The 12,339-nt window shown below is 34.7% G+C and overlaps 1 protein-coding gene across 2 annotated transcripts; it reads right to left on the reverse strand.

The window, feature by feature from the left end:
- Positions 1-2,252: 2,252 nt before the first annotated feature.
- Positions 2,253-12,339, reverse strand: LOC146902448 (uncharacterized). 2 transcript variants are annotated; one of them, XM_085735778.1, is made up of 14 exons: positions 12,138-12,339; positions 11,021-11,102; positions 10,195-10,298; positions 8,556-8,682; positions 7,936-8,030; positions 7,201-7,324; positions 5,875-5,955; positions 4,874-4,972; positions 4,270-4,428; positions 4,118-4,178; positions 3,945-4,015; positions 3,609-3,653; positions 3,107-3,280; positions 2,253-2,995 (listed from the first exon to the last, which is right to left on the reverse strand). In XM_085735778.1, exons 1-14 carry the CDS (start codon positions 12,173-12,175, stop codon positions 2,474-2,476), a joined length of 1,782 nt encoding a protein of 593 aa, XP_085591904.1. In that variant the 5' UTR covers positions 12,176-12,339; the 3' UTR covers positions 2,253-2,473. The 2 variants fall into 2 exon arrangements, with proteins under 2 accessions (XP_085591904.1, XP_085591903.1); XM_085735777.1 differs by having other exon boundaries at positions 3,945-4,021.

Below are 12,339 nucleotides of genomic sequence, written 5' to 3' on the forward strand. Positions count from 1 at the left end.
TTTATCTAATTTTACGTTTATCAACTAGTTGAACCATTAGATTTAACATTTTCTTCTTCAAAGCTCCGTCAGTATAATCTCTTCTATAGAATCTTTGTTTAATAAATTTTTTTGGGGGGGTTGTGAGGATCTTAGGAAAACATCTTGGATTAGTTGGAAAAATATTTGTGTTCGTAAGGAGGAAGGGGGTTTGGGGGTGAGGAGAATGAATGAATTTAATTTGGCCCTTTTAGGCAAATGGTGTTGGAGGTTGTTAGTAGATAGAGAGGGCTTGTGGTATAAAGTGTTGGCTGCCCGGTATGGTGAAGATAATGGGGAGGTGCTTGATGGGGGAGGCCGAGCCTCTTCTTGGTGGAAGGAGGTTGTGCGTTTGCGTGGTAGTAGTGGAGGAGGTGTCGGAGATGGGTGGTTCCACGATAGTGTTACAAAAACGGTGGGAAATGGGCGGGATACTTATATTTGGACTGATTCGTGAGTGGGAGGTATTGCGTTGTCGGTTCGATTCAGCGCTTGTATAACTTAAGCGTTAATCAAAATCGAACGGTGGAGGAAATGTTTGTCAAGGGTTGGGGTGAAGGGGGTGACGTGTGGGAGTGGTGTAGGAGGCTGTGGGATTGGGAGGAGATGTTAGTGGAGGAGTGTAGGCTGTTGTTGGCTAATGTTGTTTTGCAGGGTTAATTCTACAGATCACCGGAGATGGTCTCGTGATCCCGTAGGAAGCTATATTGTCCGATCGGCTTATGATTTGCTCACTTCGTATGGGAGTAATATGGTTACAGGGATTTCGACTTAATTTGGCATAGACAGGTTCCGTTGAAGGTGTAAATCCTTGTTTGGTGTCTCCTTCGAAATCGATTGCCAACAAAGGCGAATTTAGTGACTCGTGGTATGATTACCCCCGATGCACGGTTGTGTCACAGTCGTGGGGAAGTGGAAACAACACGGCATTTATTTGTTTCTTGTCCCATTTTTAGCAGTTATGGCATATGGTCGTTGCTTGGATTGGGGTGTCCGGAGTTGACCCCGTTGATGTGTCCGCTCATTTTGTCCAGCTTCACTAATTTATTAGGTTGTTAATATATGTCCCATTTTTGTCTCGTTCAAAAAAAGATTTAACATTTTCTTTATAAAAATCACATTCTTCGAATCTTTTATTCTAGAGTATTTCCTCCATCTTTGAAAAAAATCATAAATTGAAATATTCAAAATTTCATTATTGCAATTAATTCCTTCAAAAAAAATTATTGCAATTAATTATCGTTAAGAAAAGTATCAGCCAATTACAGTAAAAGTATATTGCAATTTTTTTAATAAAAATGTTCAAACAGATCAACAAAAAAAAACTGTTCAAACAAGAAACGACAGCAAAATTTTATAAAATAAAAAGAAAAGGAATTGATCGAAATACATATCTAAATTTTCTATTTAAATTATCTGTATCATTTACAATCGTTTTTAAATAATTTGAACCTCCACACCTATCAATTAGGAGGCAAAGTATACCAATGTTAAAGTGTAATTTTATATTTTGTTCAGGCTTATTTTCTAATGAATAATGTACACATGACAACAATCCATTGATCCTTGTATCCATGGCCGTATCTCGAGGCAGTGGCGACCGTCATAGACCTTAAAAAATAAGTGTGAATTTTGTGGGCAACAAAAAATAATTGGGGTTCATTAGTCCCTAAAAAAATTACTTAAATTCTAATGGGAGGTGTGGTTGTTAGTAATAGGTCTTTGTTGACCAATTTATAATTTATTGTGATGTTATAAAGGGAGTTCAAAATCCCAGCCTTCCATCATCCCAAACTCTTCCATCAAAATTACTTTCGAAATTTTATTCAAATTGTAGATTCGTCTTAGGCCACCAAATTCTTGGAAACGACCTTACTTGCACCAAAATGCTTTTTGAGGCATCACATGTACTTCAATAACAATTTAAGAAAACGAAGATCATAATAATGTTACTCCCTTCAATTTTATTGGAAAATGATTATTAGTGCCACTTTTAAAAATTACCCTTTCCCTATATTCTATTTAAATCCAATCCTCTAAAAATAATTGAATTTGCATGAAGGAGAGAAAGGAAAGAGATAATAGAGTATTGTAGTGTGTTTCCTACAATGTTAGTTAGTCATACTTAAATCAAAATACAATGGGTGAATTGCATGGGTAAATGGGTAAGAGACCAATAACTGAATACACCCAGCTGCCCCATTAACTTTGTTAACATAATATACTACGGTTACTTGGAAAAAGTTTGTTCCCCATTTAAATTCACAAAATCAAAACAAAATATGATAATGCTCACTTACAGCCAAAGAATATTGGAAATTTGTTAGATGAGAATCTCAACATTTACTAAAATTTACACACGAGCAACCTATTTCTTTGATACAGACTATGATTTTCTTTCTTAGTTACAAAAACAAGTATAATCAACCATGAATAGAAGAGAACCTCTCGGTGGTCACCGTGAGTTGCTATTTTTGAAAAAATTGAAATCCCAACGACGCATTAAACCATCCATGATATGGCCAGCAGGATTCCTAACAACAGTTACTGTGGCGGTTGTATTATGTGATATGTCAGTATCTGATGAACTTTGTAAACTAGCAGAACTATCACTGCGAGCAGATCCGCTTGTATTGCTAGACTCGGTTACGGATAATGTGTTGTCCTGTGGCAGGGGTGGCTGGGTTCCCCCAATTGAACTTGACTCGGAAACCGCTGAAATGGTATTTGACTCAGCTTTCAACTGTACAGATTCTTCTGATGCAATGGAAATGGTTATAGATTTTGCATCTGTATTGTATTTGAACAGAGAAGATTCTTTTTGCATGGGCTTAGAAATCTCCTGTGAAGAATGTGAGTCATCTTTATCTGATGGCTCTGCAGATACATTAGCAATACTACTGGCTGGTGGTTGTTCTGCCTTCGGATTTTGTACTTCCAGGTCCTTCAGTGACTCCATTACTGCTTCCATTAACATCTGAATATCATACACAAATCAAACATAAATAAAATCTCTGAATCCATTTTTTTTTTCATGTATGTTAATCAGGTGGTATTTAGATCATGTGAAGTCGTCAACTTGACTCACTCTTTCTTCCTCCTCTGCACTGGATGGAAAACCTGCAAGGTCTTCAAGTTGATATTCCACATACTGATTGTCATCCAACACGGTGGGTACATGGGGACCATAAGGATGACCATCTGACAATTCAAAGCTTATCATGGATGAAGAGGGTGGGGATGTATCACCACACTTCTCTTCCTGCTTGCAAGAAAATCATGCAAATTGTGAGAATCTAGTTCATGTATGTGGTTAAAATCCGAAGTATTTCATCAGTTTCAACCTAAAGTTAGATATTTGAATTACATTCTTCAAGCCCAGGTACTGGGTAGTAGGTTAAACTAGAAGTGGTCATCCACCAGACCACCACGACCAAAAAAATGTATGTGGCGCAAAATAGAAATGCAGTGGCCCGTACATGGTCCATTGTATGATTGCCAATAATCTTATAGCAAATATATATACACAAGTGTGTATGAAGAAGATATAAATAAATTTTCAATTTAAAAAAAGGATAAAAAGGAAATACCTCATTTACACTTTGTTCATCTTTTGAAGAAATATCAGATGGAACCTGGGAAAAGTCATGCAATAAAATCAGTGCCACAGAATTCAAATACAAATTTGTTTTAAAAATATGAGGAGACGGGGGGTTATTAGTTAATGTGATGCTAATGGTCATTTTACAACCACTCCCGAGGGGATTCAAACTAAGTAACTTGAGGTTACAATGCTAAGCTCTTACCACTTAGCTAGCACCTCAAGTGTAGTTCAAATACAATTGAAATCATAATATAAAACAATGTGTGACAAAAAATTATTGAAATCTTTTTTAAAATACATCTGAGAGCTAATAAATACAAACCTCCATCCTGCTCATTGGCCGTCTGGAACGGACTTCCTTAATAGCATCTACAGTACTGCTAGTTGATGGTTCTGTATCTAACAAATAAACAGGTAAGGTAAGAGATTCACACAAAAATTCTAATGGAAACCACGCAAAAGAAATAATTAAGAAATTAGGTACTTGGACCATGCCTTTGTTTTTAGAAGATGATTCATTGCTGTAGCCTAATTCGTGCACAGATCTCCATGCATCCTGAGTAAAGAGTCAAGTTTTAAATATGTTCACTATTTAACAGTGAAATTTTATCAAAAATGGAACAAATGATATGCATTGTTGATTTTACCTTACCGAAGTAATCATTTACAGGGTCATAAAATGATTCACCAACCTCATCCTCGGGAGGTTGCAGAACATTGTGAAAAAAGATGTTTATGGAATCAAAGTAAAACTGAGGACGTGGAGAATTGTGATCTCCCTCAAATTTAATTATGTTTTTGTCTCCCTGCAAAGCACAGAAACCCATATTAAAGATCCGTAATGCAGGGCATATAAAACAGTGAATGAATTAGTACAATAGAAATATCTAGAGGAACTTTAAGCAACTTTAAACATCTAAAGGACTTATTTTATAATTTTGAAGGCATGCTCTAAAGGCCTACAAAATATGATGGGGACTTAGACTAGCCCAACAGAACAAGAAGTTGACAATTGTAAATCAGATAGTATGAAGCATAGATACGGACACGGACACGGGACACGACACGGACACCGACACGCCGACACAGCTAATAATTTGAAAAATCACATAATTCAGTGTAATTACAAGTGTCGGTGTCGTGTCGGTGTCGGACACGACACGTGTCCGACTGGGACACGCCCAATCCGAGGAGTGTCCGTGCTTCATAATCATTTTTTATAGAAAAAGGAACTCTTGTCGAGACACTTACCATGTAAGCCTCAAATATACGATCAGAGTGATGGGGTTGTATAAAATCATCGTCAATGGCATGCCCTAATAGAGCTGGAACAAAACAAGATTTTGCTACCTGCAATGCAAACAAATAATGAAAGAATATGATGGGCAATACAAAAAATTGAAAAAAACCAAAAGCAATATATGATCAAGAGGAAAACAGAACAAAACCAAAAGCAATATTATTTGTTTCTTTTGATTTTCTGCTTTGCATCATCTGGACAAGATCAGATTAGAACAAAAAAATGAGGACCAAATCAGATATTTCAAACACACGTGACATATGTGACTCACTCGACTTAAGCAAGTACTCAAAAACCTTCACTGTTTTCCACAGGTTTAGCAACTAGCTAGGATCTAAAATTTTGAAAATGAACACTGTAAAGCTGATTTTGGTTAAAGTTTTATAAATTTCCGCTTTACCAGTTAGGAAGCAACGAAGGACAAGCAGAAGATGCAAGACCTTTCCCCATTACCACCAAAAGTATACTTTGAAATAAAGAACCATTTGAATCAAACTAACATACTCATTTATTAACTAGCAAAGGTTTCGCTACTAATTATAATTGCAACTCATCGAGTAATTGTACAAGAAAATCAGCACAGGTTTGTGGGGAATATATTATGAATTACTGAATAAATTACGAATGAACTTGGAGATTCAGATTCATATGACTGACAAATAGTATATAACCAACCATGCAGGAAAATGAGACACAATGATGCATATACTTCTTCAAGTTCAAGCTAAAAAACATATGTTTGTTTAACTAAGTCCGGGCTGGAGGGAAACTTTGACTTTTATGCTGAAAAGTAATGAGGAAAAACAAAGGGGCTCTAGCTTATAACTTTTTTATGTTGGACTAATCAATCATTTCATAAAAACGTGCAATAGTAATTTCTTTAACTAAAGAACCTTTTATCAAAAAAATAATAAACAAATAATTAGAAAAATAAAAATAAAGGAAAAACAACCTTAATAGTATTGAGGTCCGTTATGTCAAATTTTGCCTTCTTTTGGATTATTCTTTTCATGTACTGGATTGCATACTTCACCTGTAACAAGAAAAATGAAACAGAATCAGCATAACAGCAAGTACTGGCACCAACAATTTATCTATTACTAAATGGGGAGTCCTAATGGCAATGAAAATTTATTCATATGATAAGAACAAAACAAGTAAAGGCGTTAAATCAGATATTAGCCAGATGATATGAAGTATGTTAATTATTCGGTATAAGATCTATACACAGCATATTTCAGATAATCGCAACCCTCTTAACAAAAATAACAATCTTTTGTAGTAGCAGCAGCGAACATGATAAATTGAAGGTTTGTATAACTAAAGGATTGTAGGCAATGAAACCTCCTCTAAAAGTGTAAAGGAACATTAGCATGTCATGAGGTTTCCTACAAGTTATCAGAAGTCCCAACATTCCAAGTGTTAAATTAATAGTTTGCTTGACAAACTTATGCAAGGCAAGGCAATAACAGCATACTGGTTTAATGTTGCATGCCCCTTGCCTTGATAAGAACTTTTATGTCGCAGCAGAATAGTCTTTGTTTTTAAGCACATATTATTGTGGGCAAGGAGTGCACAATGAGAAATATTCCACTACAGCATAACAGGATGCCTATGTGTGAGGTTCTGGGGCAGCGGGGCCCTTTGGGCAGGGAGGTTGGCAGACCCTCAAGTACTGCGATAGACTGGCCAAGAAACAAGAAGAAAGAGATACGATACGACTTTTAATTGAAGAATGCCTAAGACAATATCAAGATGATACTTGTTTCATGAGGCATGCAATCTCTCCTCTCTGCTCTTCCAGGATTACGAGAGATCTGGAGCCCATTACCCTTTCTTACAATACACTATAGTGTCTCTGCTCCCTCCAATCCTCTTTTTACCATCCACCCTATATTTATTGCCCTAACCACCCAATAAAGTCCTATAGTTAGTTACTGCTCCTGACCAATATGCCTATTTGGCATTTGCCCTTTATCTCTTCTAATGCAGACCTTTATCGGGGTCTCACAGACTGCAGGTATTTTCATCCTTAGTGTTACTTGGTAATAAGTTTAAGAATGGACAGAAGGGAATTTCATTGGTATTGATATGACGTCTGCAATCAAACTTTTTGTATCAGGTACACCCCACAGACTCAAGATAATTCTTACGACCTCAATGTAAAAGGAAATAAAGTATTAAACAAGACTGTAAATTCAACATTTGGAGATATTCTTTCTGTAAAAGGTATTACTATTTTTACCCAAAAAAGTAATACAATATACAAGATACTCACAGTGAACTTTGGCAGACGAATTTTATACGTGTCTACGAGTTCCATCATCAAATCAACCAAATCAGAGAAGGGACTGTCTAAAACCATCCCTGCAATTGAAGGATCCTCCGCTCCATACATCAGGCTGCAAGAATAACATAATCAATGCATGAGGAAAAGCCACTTACATTAGCCAAAGTGGTGGTCTGAATGGCTACATAACCAGAGAGTACATAATTGAGTGCACTAAAGATGGAGAAAGAAAAACCTTAGAATCATAAGGGAATTAAGATATACACGAGTTTCTATACCAAAAAGAAACATCACCACAAATCTACACAAATGCAGAACTTTTAACTTCTTTCCTATTTCAAATATGCATACTTGAATATATGATCAGATTCTTCATCTTCAGGTTTAAAACTAATGACATAAACAATCTAATTCAAGAATGGTAATGGTATTGGTAGATAACTTTCGTTCACAAGTCATTTCCAAAACCACCTAACAGACTTTAATCCATGCACTGTAGTTTCCTATAATAAATAATAGTGAAATCTCAATCAATGGAAGTATCTAACAAATTTGGGAAAACTTCCTAGTTCTCAGTCATATTATACTGCAAGAACTGATAAATTGTAAACAAACTACACATCATTGCTACAGTGCTACATAAGCCATGTGCAAGAGCAAACCTTCCCTAAAACCTCATTCCAAAATAAAATTCAAAGGAATAATAGAACGGAGAAAACCTACCAAGTTACAGCTCCCATTGAGCGGCCCCACAAACCAATTAAAGAGACATTTCCATCATTCCTCAGATAGTTGACCACAGCAGTCAGATCATCCTTCTGAGAACAGTCAATAATGTCAAACAAACAATAATGACATATATATTTCACCATCAATAATGACCACAAAGCAAATGGTAGTAGTGATATATATGCAAACTTGTTCTACTGTAATAAAAGAAAAACGTAAAAAGAATCAAGGATAAGTGCCCTCCCCGATCATATAGCAAGTTTTATAATTCCACTGATGCTTCAGATTAGTCAAATAAAACATTTACGAAATTCAACTTGAACTAATTTTGGAATGAACTTGCAAAAACATCAATGTGCAAGTTCTTGAAGATATCTTTACATAAAGTTTAGTGATGTGTTATTGCCAACATGCGTGGAAGATTTCGGTAGGGAAAATAATTACATATCATTTATCCCTTCATTTCATGAACTTTTCTAATAATGGACAAAGAAGGAGAAAATTACTCCTTCCCCATAGCTGATAAACGAAACAGTAATAAGACTAAGCAAAATTGATGGTAAAATAAAAGTCAGATCTGAATATTTTTAAAAGATTGTTGAGCAAGTATTTACTTCATTCCAGCCTAGAGTGACATGCTCCCCTCCAGAAAGTCCAGATCCCGAGAAATCCAGAGTGAAAACTGTAATATTTGAAGGAAGTAAAATTATAGCAGCCTCACTGGCATCAGCCCTACATCCACTGTCAATAAACATTGCAACTAATCAGCATGGCCCTATGAAATTGAAATCAATAAACTATATAACACCAAACGTAAGTCATAGACCAGAAAATAATCCATATAGAAGGTGTTGAAGATAAGATAAGATTAGGATCCATGTATTTATTCTATAGGATAGGCATATCATATCGTGTAAATAGAAATAGAACATTTTTAATAATTTTATTTATTGGTTTAAGCCTGTATGAAGAGACTTCATTGTGTAATTGAGACACACGTGATTGCACCATGTCTTTCCCTTTTTCTCTCATTCGAAGGCATCAAAATAAATTTACAAGCATCTAAATTTCATAATTTAAGATGAAATTTAAAATTCTGGTTAGATTGTTTAAAACTTCGACGGAAAAAGGAGCTTATTAGGTTGTCCGCATAACATACAATGAACTAACAAGATTCTTCAGTCTCTACTAAATCATAACATAACTAACTAGATGACTAATACTTAAATGTAGTTGAGAGTCTCACATTGGATAGTATAGTATGGCCTAAATAGTGGTCATGAGTAGTGTCCATACAAGTTGGTTTTGTAGGGAAGAAATGGGTCACAAACCCAAATTTCAAATTGTATCAATGTCTATTCTATCTAGATCAGTTGATTCATCTGTTATTGGGCCACACTGATCACACTTCAGAAGCCCAGTCTTGGGCGTGAGGGAATATGTTGGAAGTTTCACATTGGATGGTGATATAGTCTAAATAGTATATTGTGGTTATAATTTATAAAGTGATGGACATCTCTCACCTAACAAGCAGGTTTTGTGGGGATGAGATAGACCCTAAGCCCAATTTTAAGAAACATCATAGTTATCGCCTTTTCTTTTAATTTTATGCTGGATCATCTATAATGTTCATTCTTATACATGGAGTGATGTGAAAAACTGCTTGTTGTCAGAAAGAATAAATTATGAGTAAAATTATAGAAGTAACGTTATAATGTGTAAATGTAGCGATTTTCAAACAATCACTTTGCCAGACCTATAAAACGTATAAATCTATAATGTTCATTCTATAATAATCATTCTTATACATGAAGCGATGTGAAAAAATGCTTGTTGTCAGAAAGAATAAATTATGAGTAAAATTATAGAAGTATCGTTATAATGTGTAAATGTAGTGATTTTCAAACAATCAATTTGCCAGACCTATAAAACGTATAAATCTATACAGCTAAAAAAGGAATATTTAAAGGACTTAAGTATATCATGAATGCAAGTTAATTTCTAGATATAGGTTGTACGGTACCCTAGTAGAAAATGTAAACCATCTGCAAAAATAAAATTAACAGACGAAGTGATCATATATACCTGATTTTTAGAGGTGAAAAAAGGAAAGCAAAGTAAAACACACACAAACTTCAAAGGAGAATTGGAAATGCCCAGAAAAAAGTTTGCAGTTTCAATGGAATATTGTCGAATGGCAAATGGTTGTCAAACGAAAAAAAGAAAGAAAAAAAAACATTATTATGAAGTTACCTGTTTCCATGACAATATATTACACAAGGAAGAGGCTTTCCTTCAGCACTGCCAATAGGAATGTAATGGCTGCATTGAAGAACATCACCCCGACTGTTTTTTAACTGCACAATATCAATATACATTAGAGGCTGACCATGTAGATTTGGAAGTATGACTTGATTCAAAGAAAAATGCTTGTGATGGGGAGCAACACAAAAATCAACAGAAAAGGAAGTTGTAGAAGTTACATCACATACACACCCTTTATGTATGAAAAGTAGAAAAGAAGTATTCTAAACAAAAGTAATCACCGCAACATTTAAGGATAATTCTTCTAGAATAGAATTTTTCTTATCTTACTATATTTCACTATGCAAACGTAAATAACTTGGCCTTTCATGCTGACATTCTACTATTATAGATAAGAAAACCTTCTAATTGCAGTTTCAAGAAGAGCAATAAAGAACTACGTGTAGTATGTCTTTTGGCATATTTCAAGCATATAATTGGCATGTCTTTCAAGGTAGAAATTAATGGTGCCGTGCCAATTTCACATGTTCATAATTCTCATTGAAGTCAATAATGGCCTGCCTAATGGATCTCTCTATTGACACAAATTTTGTCTATTAATAGTAGTGATCACTTGGAAGAACACAAGAAGAAAATATTACGAATAAAAAGATGACAAGACAGTAATTGAGGATTAAAAAATTTAAGAGTTGTGAATCCATCACTAACGAACTGTGAGATAAGATAAAAACTATCTTGGAATGCATTTCCTCCATGTAATCAATGCTACAAAAATTTACTAACATACTGAATTCTACTACTTTTTTAAGCTTACCTCTACATCCTTCCGTTGATACCACTTCCCTCTCAGCAAGAACTCTTTATCTAATAAATCACTATTGGGGTCATATTCAGCTCTGCACCCAAGTAATGGATACGGTCAAAATATCATAATAGTTAAAACTTAGTTTAAATTAAATTTGAAATTAAAATAGTACAAATAAATTGGTTAGGCAATAAACAATACAAGTCAATTTATCTTTAGACCACACTTGCAAAGAGATGGCCCAAAGTAGAAGTGCTTAATGTAGCTGTTATATGATAGGATAGGGATATTGCATACTACTCGATTCGTTGATAGTAATACGCAAAGATCAGTCTCAACTCAAGGCCTATATTGAAACTGGGCATCCTCTAATATCTACAAAATTTTAAAGATTGTTCCTTCTCATTATAACTCTTGAAAAAAATGGTTGCGCTTTTTTTTCTATCTCTTTTTACGGGACTATATTATATTCTCAATTACTCATTGTTTTTGGCATGTAGACAAAGTGACAAGAACCATTTGAAACTCACACACAACTGCGAGGTCATAGGATCAAACCCAGGTGATGGTGGTCAGTCTAACAATATTGGCATTTTGCAGTTGAGTTAAGCTTTAGATTATGTGTAAAAACAAAACATCTCATTAATATCCTACTCCATCAATCAATCATAACCATAGAAATACCAAAGAGCCAAAATCACAACTAAAGAATTACCAAATCATAAGAAACTGTTGTTACTGATTATCACTTAACTTCATAGATCTCACTTTAATCACACATCAGCATCATCTAAAGTAGCAGTTACATTCAAGCATGAAACTCTCAAGATCACGTGACAATAAAATCAATAACAAAAAAAAAAATCTACAGGTGTTATTTGGAAGGAAAAAAATACTTTTTTTTGCATGATGAATAAATAATAGATCTAAATTTCCAACCATAGATAAAGTAATACCTAAGTTAACATGATTTAAGATATAGCAGAAAATAAAAATCAAATTTTTATAATTGAATTACATCATGTTCGAAATTCCAAATGAAGAATATGAGGTATAAGTTAAAAAACCTATCTGGGTAATAAGGGAAAGTAAAAAGAGGGTATTTTTTGGATTGAAAAATTGATACCTTGGTGGACGAATGATGAAGTTGACAAGCTGTTCCATAGATTAGATTCAAAAGGATCAAGGTCTCAGCAAAGTTTCAACAACATGTATCAATTATTCGTATATATTTGATTTGAAGGTGAAAATAAGAAGAAAATGGAGAGAGAGAGAGAGAGAGAGAGAGAGAGAGAGAGAGAGAGGTTGATGACGGTTATTTATGAGAC

Source organism: Medicago sativa, chromosome 8, assembly GCF_051527215.1.
Source record: "Medicago sativa cultivar Bolivia chromosome 8, Bolivia_mono, whole genome shotgun sequence".
Classification (NCBI taxonomy): Eukaryota; Viridiplantae; Streptophyta; class Magnoliopsida; order Fabales; family Fabaceae; genus Medicago; species Medicago sativa.

Coding starts and splice junctions, on each gene's coding strand:
- LOC146902448 (XM_085735777.1), bottom strand. CDS start 12,175: ATGGAACAGCTTGTCAACTTCATCATTCGTCCACCAAG. Junction 7,325..7,935: donor TCAATGGGAGCTGTAACTTG/GTAGGTTTTCTC, acceptor TTATTCTTGCAG/CCTGATGTATGGAGCGGAGG. Junction 3,654..3,944: donor GGCCAATGAGCAGGATGGAG/GTTTGTATTTAT, acceptor GACTTTTCCCAG/GTTCCATCTGATATTTCTTC.